Raw genomic sequence first — 16,034 nt, forward strand, 5'->3', positions numbered from 1 at the left:
GAAAGCTCAACCGCCTATCATTGTTAATTAAGAAGAACCATGTCTTCCCTGAGGTATGGTCCTCTTCCTCTTCCAATCTGCAACGAAAAGCCCAGCCTCGTCAAGTACTGTACAATCTTCTCCATCGGGACTGAGGTGAGAGGGAAACAGGTCGTTTCTGTTATTTTAAAAGGCGCCCACCGGGCAGGGCTTTATGAGGACTTGATTGGCTTGACATACTCCAGCTGTGTGCCCCAGATATAATCCCAGAATTTTGAGGTGACACCGAACCTAGGACGCAGTCAGTATATTTGGATACTCCTTCGCACAGAATTAGAATCAAAAGGACTTACCCAAGCTCGAAGTTCTGGTAGTGGTGGGCTAGATGGTACTTCTTCAATTCTCGCACGTAGCTAGGCAGTTGACGGTGGTGCAGCCAGTAGTGAGTGCAGTCGTAGCAGACGTAGCCGAAGATGCCGCCGGAAAAGACCGTCACGGCGGCGTACCAGTTGTACCAAAACACGGCGTGTGCGAGACGGTAGAAGGGAGTGGCGAGAATGAGGAACATCGAGGGTGGCATGACAAGCCGGTACTTGTCCATGGGAAGATAGTGGTGGACCCCGTGAAGGAGGAAGTGTAGCGTCAGGAACACCGGGTGATCAGGCAGATATTTGTCGATGTGGAAGAGGAAGCGGTGCAGGATGTACTCCACCAGCGTCCACAGGAAAAGGCCGAGACACCAGTATGCCGGGCCCTGCACTCCAGGGAGATGAGAGATTCCCAGGTACGAGCCGTAGAGTACAGGTGGGAGCCACAGGATTGGTACAATGTACCAGGAAGTCTTGCTTAACGGTTCCATGAAGTTGCCGAAAATTGGTGCAGAATCGCCTCCGCGATAATGCCTAGGCCGGTGCACCTGCTCTAGGTAGAACTCCTTGGAGAAATTGCTGAATAGGAGCTGCGAAAACAGGGGCCGGTTGAGATCGAGGAACTTGTGTTCTTTCCAGTCCAACTCCAAGTCCGTGTCTTTCGAGAGATCCTCGGCCGAAGACAGGCCTGTCGATGAATAAATCTGTCTTGAGGGCAGTTCATCTGTCTGTACGCCTGCGGCCTTCAATTGTTTATTGCCTTCGGCTGTCGCGGGTAGTGGCACGACTTGGTCAGGGTGGGATGAGTTGACGGCGGCCTTGAGCACCGCATCAGTGGGTGTGAACCCAATCAGGCTCTCTTCCAGAATCTCGTATGCGGCTTCGGAGTGGAAGTGGGAAGCCTCATCCTCCATAATCTGCTTGACATCCTTGCCGGCGTACTGGAGGATCAAATCACCACCTCCTGGATGATCGTCGATGAAGTCTGTTACATCGAACACGCGTTCTCCAATGGTCACATAGCATGATTTCTTGGTATTGTGCGCCTGCACCTCTGCGTGCGTAATCGTAGGGAGTGTTCGGCTAGGCATCTTCAATCTCGATTGCTTCGCGAATGTACAGAGGGCGGACGAAAGATACACGAGGCGGGAGGAGAACGGCCGCAGGTAGCAGCGGAAGGGCGGTCTCTAAGGAATGAATGAGAGTGGGAGTTGAAGAAGATTCGGTCGGATAAAGGGGAACAGGGACGAAGAAGAGGTGAGGTGCTCGAATCTGACGGTCGAGTCTTTTTTGCCTCTCTGAAAATCCGTATCCGGGTGTCATGCAACATGCAACACTTGATCGGGGGAATCGGCTTCTCGCAGAAAAGGAGATCGCGGCGTGGCGTGGCGTGGTGGGCATGGATCCAATTTCCTGGCAATTGCCGCAGCCTGCAGGTCATTCCACTTGGAATGAGAAATGGCGAGATTAGATTAGATTATGTCAAATGCTTCGGTGGGCCGCATAAGCTGTGACCGTATTTTGTCTGCTTGACCGTAGATCACCAGGCACCAGTGCTGCCAGTCACCAACAGTCACTGCTGACCAGCCGTGTCGTTCCAACTCCAACTCCAGGCAGCGCGGCGATCAGAGGGCTTCACTTGCGCTGTTCTTGTCCCCAGACGGCCATCATGAAGAGAAAGGCGACAAAGACCGAGACTTCGTCTCCTGAAGCTGGACAGAAGTCCGGAGGCGATGTCGCTGGCGCCCCGCACGGCGAAGACGTCGACTTGGACGACCTTTGCGCGATCTGTCACCTTCTTCTCTACCGACCTGTTCGCACACAGTGCAATCACACGCTGTGTGAATGGTGTATGGCCCGTTGGGCTGAGGTTTCGATAACCTCTCAAATCACCCCCGTCGGGCTGAATGACCCTGAGGTAGCTCTCCTGCCCAACGAAGTTGAAACCAAGTGTCCCATGTGCCGAACTCCCACCACGGCCTCTTTCGACCCTGCCAGAGCGACGGCCCTACAGCGGCTGTATCCGGTCTCTTATCGAGCACGAGAGGCGGAGAGCGGGTTGGCTCAGGAAGACGACTCGGGTTCGGATGTCGAGTGGCTGACGGTGTACATTGGGAATGAACACTCCTTGATCAGGGCACACGGTGACTCTAACAACAAGCACCACTGGAAGTTCTTTGTGCGACCTTCCAGAACAGATCTCATTGAAGAGGTACAAATATTTCTGGTAAGTCTGAGTTCAACGATGTGCAGCACTCACTGAGCCAACAACTCGGGTCAGCATCCAACGTTCCGCAACCCTCGCGTTATTGTCCACAACCCGCCATATGAGATACGTCGACTCGGATGGGGCTACTTCACCATTTTTGCTAATGTCATCCTGAAGGCGGGCTACAGCTGGGTAAGTGTCGAAGCCGGAGACACGCCTGATGGCGGTCGCAAGGGACAATTGCCCCTGGAATGGACGTTGGACTTCAATCGAGGTGGATCTCAGGGACGTTTGAGACTGAAAGTCAAGAAAGAGAAAGAGGGGCAAGAAGCTGAGGACGCGGCACAGCGCGAGGAGGTAAGACGACTTGGGCTGAGGCAACAACGAACCGATCCAGATTGGGTGGACCCTCGAGGTGCTACATCCGCAGGTTAACGCAGACAACCTACATTCGCTAATCCCGGCGACGTTACGATTGCAGTTTCTCTGCGTGAATTACTCTGGAAGACAAAGTAAACAAAGAGCTGACAGAAAACAAGCAGCTTCTTGACCGGAGACAGATGACACTGGCGCAATTTGAGCCTACAGCCTCGATGATGCCTCATTTGAGATAGGCATCCACACCGGTATTTAAATCGCAAAGAAGCCGGATTCTTTGCTCCATATCAACCCTATCCGGCCATGACACCCTTTCCACCGTCGCCTGAATATTCAAGGAGCGACCTGGAAGGCTTGCAGCTCCCTGTCATTGGCTGCTACAAACTTCGCGGTCCACGACCAAAGCTCTTCTTGCTTTGTCTCATCATAACTCTCGACACTGGATTTGATCTGTTTTCTGCCTTCGTAATAGACGCCGCTTGTTGAGTGCTCCTTCTCATCAAGAGCGATCCATGCCAACGAGGCTCCAGACTCCTGCGGAAGATGTGTGTTTTGCGACACTAAAAGGCGGATAAGCGGAATGATCCTAGGCAACACACTGTTCCAAAGAAAGCGGGCCAAGGGTCCGGCGTCTCTGGCGAGCCCTGTGCCAGGCATGAGGCCGGGATCCATTGCGACAACTGTCCACTTCTTGTTGTTCAGCCGTGTCAGGCGTCGATGGAGGGCGTATGTCCACATGACGTTGCACAATTTGCTCGTGGCATAGCGTTGCCGGCCCAGGTTATTGACCGTTGCCTTGGAGGGGTGGGCTAGTTCTTCGCCGGACGTGTATTTGGCGTCGGGAAGTCCTGTCTTCTGCTTAGGATCATGGGTGCCACTGGCAGTGATGACGATGCGGGCTTCGTCTGCCAGATACGGCTGCAAGAGGTAGAATAGGAGCGCATGGCCGACGTGGTTGATGCCGAAGGTGGCCTCCACTCCGTCGGCGGTGAGGGTGACACCATGGGGAAATTGAAGTCCTGCGTTCAGCAGCAGTTCAGAGATTGGGGGCATGTTTTTCTCGCCCCAGGCCTTGACGAAGGAGCGGACGTTGTCCAGGTGTCCGAGATCAAGGGGCATGAACTCGACATTGTCCTGGCCCAGCGTTTGGTTGATCGACGCCGCGCTTCTGTCTGGGTCTTTGCGCGAGGCCAGTATGATACGATGCTGCGGACGTAGCCTTGCAATCTCGGTGGCAGCACAAAGCCCGAGGCCACTGGTGCCGCCGGTGATCAGGATTGATCTGGGAATGTTCGGCATGGTGAGGCTTTTTGAGAAAAAGGACTTGGGGGTTGTGGGTTGTGGGCACTTGGGAACATGGGGGATGGTGGGTTTATATACCCGAGGTGCCTACCTGAGCGACTCTGCAGGAGTGGTGGGAGTGGTGGGAGTGGTGGTAGTAGTGATGGTAGCGATAGTCCTATTATTACATATATGTGGTGGCGGCGGACTAATATCATGCCGCCCGGGGCCAAGAATCGACGTTTTGGGAAGTTCTGTAAATCCAGCGCGGCAACCCTGAGATTGCACAGCGCGTGATTGGGGAATCAGTCGTATCAATGCAGGGACGCTGTGTCCGTCCGCGTCCAAGACCGGCATCCCTAGGCTGAGTCTCCAACTAAGCTGTCAAGACTCAATACACGAAGTGAGAAGTGCAGAGGCGGGCGAGGCTGCGTGGTTTGATTGGCTCCCAAGAGGCGGAGACGAGACCGGCGGCGAGCTGATTGGGAACGGCACCGTCGATTTGCAACGGCGGGTCACGGTGGCCTGGAATCCCAAGCAGAGGGAAAACTTGCACTTGCACGCCTCGCTCTCCCGGGGAGAGTCCTACGTCCAACTCTCCTCCCTGCTTGCAGACCTGTCCGGCAGAGCTGATCTCTCATGTCGTGTCGATGGATCAGGGTCACGATCAGGATCAGGCCCCAGAACAGCTCTTCCACCACTCTCCGGACCACCGGGTAGTCATCTGCACGGCCTGTCGGTATGCCGTCCCTCCAAATGCAGTGGCCAGGCATCTCAAGGAAATCCACCACATCTACCGATCAAGACGCCGGCCTTTCACGCAATTTGTCCAGAAATTAGACCTGGCCGACCCCGACCATGTACTCGCCCCACGGGACGATCAGTTTCCGGTGCCGTATCTCCCGATATATGATGGGTTGCAGTGCGGTGTCAACGGCTGTGGGCATCTGTGTCTGACGGAGAAACGGATGCGAAGCCACTGGGTTCTGGCAAAGCACAGTGTCGCCGGACACAGTCTACAGTACCGGTGTGTTCCCGTCCAGACCTTTTTCCGGGGCAACAACCTGCGCTATTTCACAGGCCGGACACAAAGGCTTCATGGTCAGGAGCAGGAGCAGGAGCGCGTTGTGGCGGTCGATTGTGACCTGGAAACCAGCCTCCGCAAACAGCAAAGTGACCCACGGGTCAGGCACGCCGTGTTGGCCGATGTCAACGTCAGCTTGCCCCGGCATCTACATTTACATCTCGATCTTAGTGCCCGGTCCTTGCTCCATCACTACCACACGGTGACATGCCACACAATCGCCACCGATGCAGAGACCGCAACCTTGTGGCGGGACACTGTGGTCGAGCTGGCCCACGAATATAACTTCCTGATGTTTGGCATCCTGGCCCTGGCATCTCTTCATTGCGCCTATCTCAATCCCGAACAGCAGAATGCGTACTATGTCGAGGCCAGTAGATACCAGGACAAAGCCATGGGCCTCTTCCGCTTGGCAGTGTCCAGTCCGGACAAGGACAATTGCCATGCTGTGTTGGTTTTCACTCATCTTCTCGTTCTCTACGCTTTCGCCTCCGAGAAACAGGACGACAGCCTCCTTTTGGTTACGGAGACGGAGGGAGAAGGCGATATCATTCCAACGTGGCTACACTTCCTTCGAAGCGGCTGTAGCATGCTTTGCACAGTCTGGGAGTTCCTTGAGTCCGGCCCCTGCAGCGTTCTTGCTCTTGCTTGGGAGGCGCCCTTCGCTGGAGTCAACAAGTTGGACGAGACCACCGCTCTGAACTCGCTGCTCCAAGCCGCTCTCCCATCTTCCGATTGTACTTGGTCGGAGCATGTGCGTGAACTATATCGCGAAGCAGCCGCAGAGCTTGCACTGGCCTGTGCTTGCTCGCAATCAACGCCTCATGCCTTCACACCATGGGATGCTTTGAGAATCTGGCCGATGCGGGTATCCGATGGGTTCATGTCGCTTATGAAAGAACAGCATCCGGCTGCTCTGATCTTACTGGCACACTACTCCCTGCTGTTGAAGAGGATCGAATCGGAGTGGTTTTTCAGAGGTCGAGCAACCAGGTTGATGAGGAGCATTGTACGGAAGCTGCATCCACAGTGGCATCCATTCATTCCTTGTGCTTGACTGAGAGCTCAAATCTTACACGAAGGTGGCCCTCAGAAGGGTGTGTTGTTGGGCCACAGAGCCAGCCTCGTGCACCCAAAAACGGGGCAGGGATATCCTCCGCCATAATCCTCGCCAATATAGAAGCGTCGAAGAACCTGTGTTCTAGGATGAGAATAGAGAAGATCTTCCTACACACACATATACAATATACAAATACACAATATACAATATACAATGCTGTTGACGGTGGAAAGCGACAGCCAACAGCCAAAGCCATGGATGACATCATCATCTACGCGATACGTGATACGCCATGTTAGATTGATACAATTATCACTCACCACATGCCTAATTACGCGGTACACTCCCTACACACGACACACTCCACCTCGATGCTATCTATCCATTTCTTTCTTTCTCGCAGCGCCGCCAATCTCCCTCAAAATGTCCATGTCCACGACTGACTCCTGCTGCACCTGCGCAACGTTGCTGACCGACGTCAAAGTTCCCTACGACGCCGAGTCCGAGAAGCCGCTGCTCCACAACCGGCGCCTGGAGTGTTGCTCGCGCCAGATCTGCGCCACTTGCCAGTATCAAAACCCGCGGTTCCAGTCCTACTGTCCTTTCTGCCAGATCTCGTCTGGCCCTTCAGCCCTACCGAAAGATGGTCTCAGGCTTCCTCCCTCGTACACCCGGAGTCCTCAGTCCAGCAGCCGTGGCAGGGCCGAATCGCCGCCACCATCGTACGCCGATGCGATAACACCTAGACGACTACCTGACCCGAGCACAGGCACAGCGCCTCCCCGGCATACCGAGGACACACTGCACTTTGTGGGCTCTCAAGACTCGTTACAGTCGCTGTCTCTTGCGTACAAAGTCCCAGTCCCGACCCTCCGCCAGCATAACAACCTCTACTCTGACCAACTGCTTGTGGCCCGCAAGTGGATCCTGATTCCGAAGTCCCACTACACCGGCCCGTCTCTGTCGACGCCTCCGAACCCTGACGAGGAAGAACGCAAGACCAAGCTGCGGAGATGGATGGTCGCCACGAAATGTGCCGATTACGACGTGGCCGCCCTCTATCTGAAGGGAAGCGATTATAACTTGGACCTGGCACTCCAGGCCTTCCGAGCCGACGAGGAGTGGGAGAAGAATCATCCGATGCATGGGAAAGGGAAGGACGGTGACGGACGGCGACAGCGCCTCGGGACAGGAGGCAGTCTTGCTGGACAAATATCATGACATGGTTCTTCAGCATCAAGGCACGTAAAGAATCAGAAATTCCACCCGTCCTAAGGGTGTCCTTGGTTTGATCGGGTAGCGCGAAAGCTGCAAAATTCATGGCCAAAGACTGGCTGGATTTGGCGATTCGTCTCTCGGAGCAGGCAGGTCTCGCACTCCAACTGACTGCATGTCTTCGTGGTTAGGCCGTCGTACTGCCAACACCGCATCTGCATCACTCGGAGTGACTGCAGAGGCAGTTTTGCAACCACGGTTGACATAGATGCTGAGACCCTGGGGACGACACTATCGGGCTCCAAGCCTGCCGAGGGAGCTACTTATGCTACCTGTGCAGCGGAGGGTGGAATATGACGCACGAGGCACTGGCTTGCAAAATTCCCAATCCCGTCTTGCAATTCCCAGTTGGCTGTATCACCTCTTCGCAGAGGGATCTACGGCCGCTCTGGAAGAATTGAGCCGATTTGATTACATTGCCATTAGGTTGTGGATCCACAATTCCATTCAGCGCGGATACAGGCCTTCATCGCTGAACATATTGAACAAATCGAATTCGCTCGCCATGGCAAGGCACTACGCATAAGCTATAGCTGAGATGGAAAAAGCAGAAATTATCAATTGTTCCTGTTCCGCAATCCTTCTGTCTCTGCTGGACTCTCACGAACCTGTACGGAGCTCGAACTGCTCTGCTCATGCGGCAGATTAGACTTCGGTTCTTGCGTTGGCGAAGTTGCGGCCTCGTTCACAGTCTCGCTAGCTTGCTCCGCCTCCCCAATCTCGGTCTGCGCACGCGCAACTGTCTCTTCTTCAGCCCGGACTCTCTCTTGTTCAAGTCGCTCAGCTTCTCTTCTAGCCTCTTCCCTTGCACGGACATGTCGTTCACCAACGCCGGGTATTAGACTTGCCAGAAACAGTGCGATGCTTTGTTCAATGCGGTAAGCCGCAGCTCTCCAGGAAGCAGGGCCTTCACCTTGATTCTGCCGAATGAGACGCGCTGCGGCTTCCTCGGGAGTGATTTGAACCGCGCCACGGATGTTAGCAGGCCGCTGGGCAGCTACCCCATTTCCCGCATTTCCGAGAGGGTCGGCCTGAGCCTGTTGCCGTGCCTGGGCAGCAGGCACAGGCTGGAGACGTGGAGCAATCAGATTGTCAAGATGATGACGGGCCGCGGTCAGAGCACGTGCATGAGGCCCATTCCTGGGTTGAAGGCAAACAACGGCCGCAATCACAATCAGAGCCCACCGCTTCCAAGTCCCTGGTTCTGAGAAAACAAACATGAAGAGGTAGAGGCGTAAGAATAGCCAGCCTCGCCGGATCAAGAATGCGAACAAATCATTATCAGCTTCGTTCCGCCGGGCTTGTGCCAAAGCTGGCACATCAGGTCTCGCGTCTCTTCTGGGCTGTGCTCTGCGGGCATTGATATTCTGTGGTGCGTTTTCTTCTCCCACTGGGGGTGGCACCGCTGGGGTGGGTTGACTGCCAGGTAGCGGCGCCTCTGTAGCACTGCGAGTTGTGGACTGTCGAGGTTGCTGCAGCTGTGTCGTGGTATAGAAACCATGGCCTGGGGCAAACAGCAACCCTTCTGGACCTCTAGGCGATGATATTATCCATGCGAGGGTGCTCGATGGAGCATTCTGTCCTGGCGCAGTCCGAGAAAAGGGCGTTGGAAGGTGGGCTGCAAGATGAGGTGCCATGATCGTGCCGGATATAGGCTGCCCGCCAGCGAAGAGTTGAGGCTGGAGGAGGGGCTGGGGTGGGTGCTGCTGATTACCAGACGCAGAAGCATTTTGCTGGAGCGGCATCCCCATATTGGTGGGACGTCTCTCAGTAGCTGTGGGAGTGCCGTTCGGTCCCTGCGATGCTTGAATATCTGGCCGTGGACTCGCCCTTGCTGCCGGCTGGGGAGGTTGAGGTGTGAGCGCAGGTTGAGATGCGAGAGGAGGCACCGCGGGGTTCCTGAACATCGCTGGAACTGCCTGACCATGAGCTCGAACGTTATGAGCGTGAATCCAGGGGATTGGTGGCAGACCTCGATCGGTAGGCTGTTGCTCCAGCGCTTGCCCGGCGTTGACGCGCAGATTCGTCGGCGCGGTAAGCAAGGCTTGACCATTCACCTCTACTTGAATAGCCGGAACAATGGGAATGGGTTGTCCAATGTGCGCATTGTGGTGCAAATTGTGATGCGCGTTATGATGAGCATTAAGATGCACATTGTGATGTATGTTATGATGCTGGAGCCCTATTCTCTGTTGCACGTTCATCAAATCGGCCCTGTTCACCTCAATTTGTTGCTGAATTCGAGCAAGCGACTCTTGAAGCCTGGCAGCAGATGTCTCAACGGCTCTGAATGGATTGAGGCGTTCTGTAGGCTGAGGAGCTTCGGGGGAGGGGATTCTGAGCGCATTCGGAGGATCGGTGGGAGGGACCGCATCTTGACGGGAGTTGATTACGATATGGATTGTATATGGTAGAGGACCAGCTGCAGCGCCGGGCTTCGGAATGTCAGTGGGATCAATAGACAGCAGTGTTGCTCAGCAAATACCTCGAGTCGGAGGACTTCTCGCAAGGTTGCCTCGTTCCGCAGAAGAGGTCTTCCTTGGTATATGAGACGTTGCTCAGAGGGAGCTGGGTGTTCCAGGAGGTCATGCTGGATCCTGTCCTTCAAAGCCGAGACGGTAGTATTCAAATCAACCTGTCCCAGATTGTGAGGTGGCCTTGGATCCCCAGTGACCAAGTATATTACTCTCAGATAGACATGATCAGGCTGCAAAGGGGAGGAGGAGGGATCTGACGGTGGCTGATCCGAGGGCGAGGGCGAGGACGCATCACGACTGTTGCCGTCCATGCTGAGATGGTACAAGGTCTGACGCTCGCATGACCGATCAGACAGAGCAGTAATAAGGGCAGCTGAAGTTGTAGTGACTGTTTTACATTGCTGTACGGATACAGGGCACAGAGTAGCCAGCATGGTATGAAGGTCCATGAGACTTGGGCGTTCTATGGAGTACTCGTACACGCAACCGCAACCGCAGCCGCAGTCGCCAAAAGCGCCAATCATCAAGCGCACGGGCTTAAGGGCTAGGGGGCTATGGGGCTTTAGAGCCATAGGGAGCCTAAGCCTCTGGGGGTTAGGGCTCAGGGCTCACGGCTTGCATCTAGCAACCGTCGTCATCGTGCAGCAACTGGCAAAAGATCAGAGGTATGTAGTACGTAGTAGAACAATCTGCCTTCACCACCTCCTTGTCTCTTGACTTTGGAGAAGATCGTGACCCTAGTAGTAGGACTGTAATGTTCATCGCTCCAAGCTGGCCGGGGTTGCTTCCGTCTTTCTCACTCTTCTTTTGCCTCCACCTCCGCGCATGATTTAACCACCTGGCACGAAATCCCTTCGCTCTGACAGATGGCTGCCACCAGCGTCGGCAGAGCCTGCCTGTACCGGCGATCCTTCCTCGCTTCTCAGTCCCTCCGTCAGCTGTCGGAATCCTGTCCCTTCCAATCCATTGCTTATCGCACTTCCTACGGTCGCATCCAAGTGCAACAAAGAAGGCACTTCAGAGACACCCAAAGGAGGTGGAAAGATGGCAGAGGGCAGCGCGAGGAGAGTTTTGCGTCGCGACTGGGGAAGGCATGGAGGGAGACAAAGATCGAATGGAAACCAATCCCGATTGGCCTGGGGATTGGATTCCTGGGTTTGATACAGTTTATGCGAATCCAGTCTAGGGAAAGTGGTGCACAAGAAGGTTCTTCTGAGACGGACGGGGGCCGGCCTCCTAAGCGGAAGAGAATATATCCCACGGGAGGTGGTTGGCAAGTGCAGATAATGTCCACATTGCCACTGAAAGCGATTTCAAGAGTCTGGGGCCGTTTCAACGAGCTGACCATCCCCTACTACCTCCGTGTCCCGGGCTTCAAACTCTACGGCTGGATATTCGGCGTGGACTTCTCAGAGGTGGCTGAGCCAGATCTTCATGCCTACCCCAATCTGGCTTCTTTCTTCTATCGTGAGCTCAAGCCTGGTCTCCGACCCCTTGACCCCAATCCCAATGCGGTCCTGTCGCCAGCGGACGCCCGAGTCCTGCAGTTTGGAACCATTGAGAACGGCGAGGTTGAACAGGTCAAAGGCATGACATACAGTGTGGACGCTCTTCTGGGGAAAATCGCCCCTACCTCCCCTAACCCTCAGGCTCCGTCGAACATTTTTGCACCTCCCAAGGACATGACATCGCCCGCGTCAGATGACCCAGAATCGAAGTCGATCTCCGCGGACGAGGAATTCGCCAATGTCAACGGCATTTCTTACACGCTTCCCAACTTGTTTTCAGGCTCGCAGCAAGCAGGCAACTCCTCTAAGCAGGACGCTTCTACCAAATCCCTCCCGTCCTCCGAAGCCGCCGTGTCGGCAGACCTGGCGACAACCCAACCTTGGTGGTCACCTTTTTCTTCTCCGACCACGGACAAGAAGCTTTACTATTGTGTCGTCTATTTGGCCCCGGGTGACTACCACCGCTTCCATTCTCCCGTCAGCTGGGTTTGTACGACGCGTCGGCACTTCGCCGGCGAGTTGTTCTCCGTGTCGCCTTACGTCCAGCGCATGTTGCCGGGGCTGTTTACCTTGAATGAACGAGTCGTTCTCCTCGGGCGATGGAAATATGGCTTCTTCAGCTATACGCCTGTTGGTGCCACCAATGTTGGTTCCATCGTCATCAATTTTGACAAGGAACTGCGCACAAATTCCCTCACTACCGACACTGAAGCGGACCGTCAAGCAGCTGCAGCTGCAGAGAGGGGCGAACCATATGCTGGATTTAGTGAAGCCACCTACCAGAACGCGAGCAAAATCCTGGGAGGCCATGCTTTAAGAGGTGGTGAAGAGATGGGTGGCTTTAAGCTTGGATCAAGTATCGTCCTGGTATTTGAGGCGCCGGCTGGCCACGCCAAACAGGCTCTTGATGAAGGCGGTGCTGGTGCTGGTGCTGATGCTGGTGCTGGTACTGGTGAGATAAAGGGCGGCTTCAAATGGGCCATTGAGCGAAACCAAAAGGTCAAGGTCGGCCAGGCGCTGGGATATGTCGTGGATGAAGGATAGCTCACAGACATATGACTGTTGTATTCGTGGCTTATGGGCATGGCTTGTGGATGACGATATCACGATCGAGGTGGCTCGGCCACATTCTGTACAGATCTAAATCATGATATCGTGGGCCTTTCACTGAGTTCCTTTCACTGTGCTATTCTGTTTGTTGAGTGAAGGCGCGTATAATGACGGCCGCTACGAACGCAAAAGGGAGGAAGAGGGGCGGTTCTATTCATACATTGATTTCGTGTACACAATACAAGTCTGTCTGGCTCTCTGGCCCCAGGGTAGCACCCTCTTCATCCAACTGCTCAGTTGGTGGCAGCCCAGACCAAAACACCAACGCAGCCCAACATCGCCGCAACCGCCACCAACAGGCCGACCTCCTCGACTGCGCGGGCCAGTCGAGCGTCCTCGGGGTGGACGCGGCCAACGACACCGTCCTCCCGCCCCGAGAGCCATCTCGTCATCTCCGCCATTGCCTCACCGGCCAAGGTGCCATCTCTGCCCATGTCGTGGGCCAACACGAAACCACCAACCCAAAATGTCGCCATGCAGGCCACCAGAAGAAACCGACCAGCTCGGCGCTGGATGTCGACGGAGCGTTGCGCTTGCTCAAGCGGGAATGTCAGGCGCTGGCCTGTAGCCGGGAGAAGCGAGGCCGAGGTGCCATGTGCGGAATGATTGTACTGGGCCGCGTTGACATTGCTGTGGCTTGAATACATTGAGCTTCTGTCGGCCGCGGTGTCTGCCCGGAGGTGTTGAGTATCTCGCAAAAATCGAGAGATTTCTGCATCGGTCGACCCGTAGGTGCCTTCGCGAAGTTGCAGGGCAAGGAGACGCTTGTGAGATCCGTCTGTGGCGGCCATCTTTCCAAACTCGTCACCCTTGCGTTGTCGGTCGAGGGTGCGTCCTGGACTTGCAGTATCGAAGTGACCGCTTTGGTCACCGTGGGCTTGAGTCAACTCCCTGGCAAGAGCCCGAGGAAATAAGGAGCTTGATGGAAGAGCGCTGATAGGATTGTGATCAGGCGAGGAACTTGAAGGGAAAAGTGAGGTTTTGTGAGAAGTGAGACGTGTTGAAGAGTGTAGAGGTGATGGGCGCGGGTGGCGTGGAGACTGAATTCGTGGAGACTGAATTCGTGGGCCACCGGGGGTGCTGGCAGAATGAGAGGCGCGGTGTGAACTTGCTTCCATCAAACTTGGTTTGGCCGTGGTTTGCGTGACTATCTGCCGTCTTTGTTGAGTCCCACTGCTGCGGCCGTCGTCTCTGTTCAGAGGGTTCAAAGGGGGAATTTGTGTTCGCTGTCGACCGTGTAGATGAGGACGACGTGTCAGAGCTGGACCAGGTTCAAGGTGGGTTCGTCGTGAGGATGACAGAGGGTCCCATGGTGTTGCAGGGGTTTTGCTGACGAAAGTCGAGTTTGAATCCTCCAGAGTCTCTCTTGTCAAACGGAAGCGCAATCTGGAAGGGGTTAGAAAGCCGCTACGACTGCTCTCTGGCACAGTCTCCCAGTCCCCGTCATCCTCCTCAAAGTCTGCAATACTTCTCAAAGGCCGATCCTCTTGTTCCTGCTGCCCTTCGTCAGGTGGGCCACTGGGGAAATGGCCTCTGATAGGTGGCTCGAAAGCATTGCCTCCGCTGTCGCGGTGAACATGGACACGGCGAACCGGTTGGGGATGAGCGATCTCTGGATTTGCAAAGCCTTGACCGGAGTTTGGATGCATGACAGGCAACGAAGACGAACCGTCAGCTGGCCCTTCGGCATAATGAGAAACGATCTCGTCGAGCGTGGAAGAGAATCTGCCTTCATTGGGTCCCACAGGCTCAGCCTCGTCGGAGGTTTCGAGGATAGCGCTGGACTCCTCATGGTGATCGGCCTCACGAAGAACTCCCTGTGCCGACTGTACTCGTCGACACGATAGATCCTTCAGTGGTATATCGTCACTTCCAAACGGCAACGGCAACAGGTCAAATTCATCCTGCTCGTCTTCTTCGCTTGAAATGCTGGATGGACTGAGAGGGAAGCGGGTTTCCTTCGGGCTGGGGGGTGTTTCCTTCGGGCTGGGAGGTGTTTCCTTCGGGCTGGGAGGTGTTTCCTTCGGGCTGGGAGGTGTTTGCAAAGGGCTCGCTGGTCTCCGGCCTAGGATCTGCGCGTGTGCTGAATGGAGATCTGGGTACAGTGTGCGCGAGGTCTGTCTGCGTCCAGACGATGACAATGTTTCTTCACTCATCTTGAAGGTACGTAAGAGATATGAGTCCGAGTGATGCCTCGATCCGATGGATGTTCTTTGGAGACTTGGAGAAACGGACTGGCTCCTACTCGCTGGCAGGGTCACGCTCCAGTCAAGTGTGCTGTGGTCCGAGTTTTGTCGGAAAAAGTCCTCGAACGAACCCCAGGAGGCACCAGAGTGTGGAGGAAGGAATACTCCGCTGCCAAACTGAGATACAGTCCTCAGGTCCAGGCTCTGCTCGGTTGTGAGCTTTCCGATCTCGGTATTCAGGAAGGCTGGTACTCACATGAGATGAACAAGGGGATGGCAACAGACAGGATTGCTTTGTTTGGTGCTCAAAGGCCTCCTCATCTACTAGCCATCAGCAGGGCTCCAATACAGAGGCAGGTCATGCTCACCAACTCCGTGTGGGATCTGACGGGAGTCTGAGGACGTTGTCTCGACCAGATTCGTGGCTGGAGTCGCTATCAATCCCCAAGGATGAGAGTTCGGTGGCACAGAGCCTGATACACCTTCACACTGCTCAGTATACCCGAAAGAATCTCGGACATGTCACAACAAACCTGAAAGATCGGTTGGAGTTGCCTCAAGGGTCGCTGCCTGCGCTTGAGATGGGCCACGGTGTGAAGTCAAAGGCGATATGTTCAGTATCTCCCAGACAGAAGATGTGGTGACAATCAATCTAGACTCTTTGATGGAAGAGATCGACAACGAGTCTGAGAAGTTGTGATTGTCTGTGCTACGACGAACGTTGAGAAGAGAAGTTCGCGAAGACGAAGAGGTTTTTGGCAATAACACCGGTACGCGAGGGTCCGGCGGTATTTTTGGGAAACGTGATCGAGGCGGTGTCCGCAAAGAGTCTTGATTGATGTATGCTGGTGAATCATCCCCTAACGACAGACAGCGACGTCGGTAGCTGTGGCTTTCAGGACATCTCCTGCTTTCAATCCCATGGCCCTTTGTTGAACCGGTGTGCTTCTCAGTCGATGGTTCACCCTCTCTTTCCCAACAGCTTTCTTGCAGTCCTACATCTTGACGCCACCTCAGTTCAGCCAATTTCCAAGACATCGTGGTTCCCCTTTCACGTCCAGCCCAAGACTCGCAGAGGCCTCGGGTCTTGGTAAGGGGTTTGCGCTGCGCTGGATCTGG

General features: G+C 54.9%; 8 protein-coding genes across 8 annotated transcripts; 4 read left to right on the top strand and 4 right to left on the bottom strand.

Moving 5' to 3' along the window:
* Window positions 1-191: 191 nt before the first annotated feature.
* A1O3_03199 (cytochrome P450 oxidoreductase) lies at window positions 192-1,438 on the bottom strand (the record flags this gene model as incomplete). Its single annotated transcript, XM_007733337.1, has 2 exons — window positions 192-270; window positions 333-1,438. 2 exons carry the CDS (start codon window positions 1,436-1,438, stop codon window positions 192-194), a joined length of 1,185 nt encoding a protein of 394 aa, XP_007731527.1.
* Window positions 1,439-2,016: 578 nt separating this feature from the next.
* A1O3_03200 (uncharacterized protein) lies at window positions 2,017-2,991 on the top strand (the record flags this gene model as incomplete). The annotated part of the gene is made up of 2 exons (XM_007733338.1): window positions 2,017-2,574; window positions 2,629-2,991. 2 exons carry the CDS (start codon window positions 2,017-2,019, stop codon window positions 2,989-2,991), a joined length of 921 nt encoding a protein of 306 aa, XP_007731528.1.
* A 276-nt stretch (window positions 2,992-3,267) lies between these two features.
* On the bottom strand, window positions 3,268-4,233 carry A1O3_03201 (uncharacterized protein; the record flags this gene model as incomplete). The annotated part of the gene is made up of 1 exon (XM_007733339.1): window positions 3,268-4,233. One exon carries the CDS (start codon window positions 4,231-4,233, stop codon window positions 3,268-3,270), a length of 966 nt encoding a protein of 321 aa, XP_007731529.1.
* Window positions 4,234-4,865: 632 nt separating this feature from the next.
* On the top strand, window positions 4,866-6,356 carry A1O3_03202 (uncharacterized protein; the record flags this gene model as incomplete). The annotated part of the gene is made up of 1 exon (XM_007733340.1): window positions 4,866-6,356. One exon carries the CDS (start codon window positions 4,866-4,868, stop codon window positions 6,354-6,356), a length of 1,491 nt encoding a protein of 496 aa, XP_007731530.1.
* Window positions 6,357-6,788: 432 nt separating this feature from the next.
* On the top strand, window positions 6,789-7,580 carry A1O3_03203 (uncharacterized protein; the record flags this gene model as incomplete). The annotated part of the gene is made up of 1 exon (XM_007733341.1): window positions 6,789-7,580. The coding sequence occupies one exon, from the start codon at window positions 6,789-6,791 to the stop codon at window positions 7,578-7,580; it is 792 nt and encodes a 263-aa protein (XP_007731531.1).
* A 611-nt stretch (window positions 7,581-8,191) lies between these two features.
* On the bottom strand, window positions 8,192-10,422 carry A1O3_03204 (uncharacterized protein; the record flags this gene model as incomplete). The annotated part of the gene is made up of 2 exons (XM_007733342.1): window positions 8,192-10,069; window positions 10,120-10,422. The coding sequence occupies 2 exons, from the start codon at window positions 10,420-10,422 to the stop codon at window positions 8,192-8,194; spliced, it is 2,181 nt and encodes a 726-aa protein (XP_007731532.1).
* A 555-nt stretch (window positions 10,423-10,977) lies between these two features.
* Window positions 10,978-12,663, top strand: A1O3_03205 (phosphatidylserine decarboxylase; the record flags this gene model as incomplete). The annotated part of the gene is made up of 1 exon (XM_007733343.1): window positions 10,978-12,663. One exon carries the CDS (start codon window positions 10,978-10,980, stop codon window positions 12,661-12,663), a length of 1,686 nt encoding a protein of 561 aa, XP_007731533.1.
* Window positions 12,664-12,962: 299 nt separating this feature from the next.
* A1O3_03206 (uncharacterized protein) lies at window positions 12,963-14,885 on the bottom strand (the record flags this gene model as incomplete). The annotated part of the gene is made up of 1 exon (XM_007733344.1): window positions 12,963-14,885. The coding sequence occupies one exon, from the start codon at window positions 14,883-14,885 to the stop codon at window positions 12,963-12,965; it is 1,923 nt and encodes a 640-aa protein (XP_007731534.1).
* Between the last annotated feature and the right edge of the window lie 1,149 nt (window positions 14,886-16,034).

The sequence above is a fragment of the Capronia epimyces genome, assembly GCF_000585565.1.
Source record: "Capronia epimyces CBS 606.96 chromosome Unknown aczIQ-supercont1.2, whole genome shotgun sequence".
In the NCBI taxonomy this organism is placed as follows: Eukaryota; Fungi; Ascomycota; class Eurotiomycetes; order Chaetothyriales; family Herpotrichiellaceae; genus Capronia; species Capronia epimyces.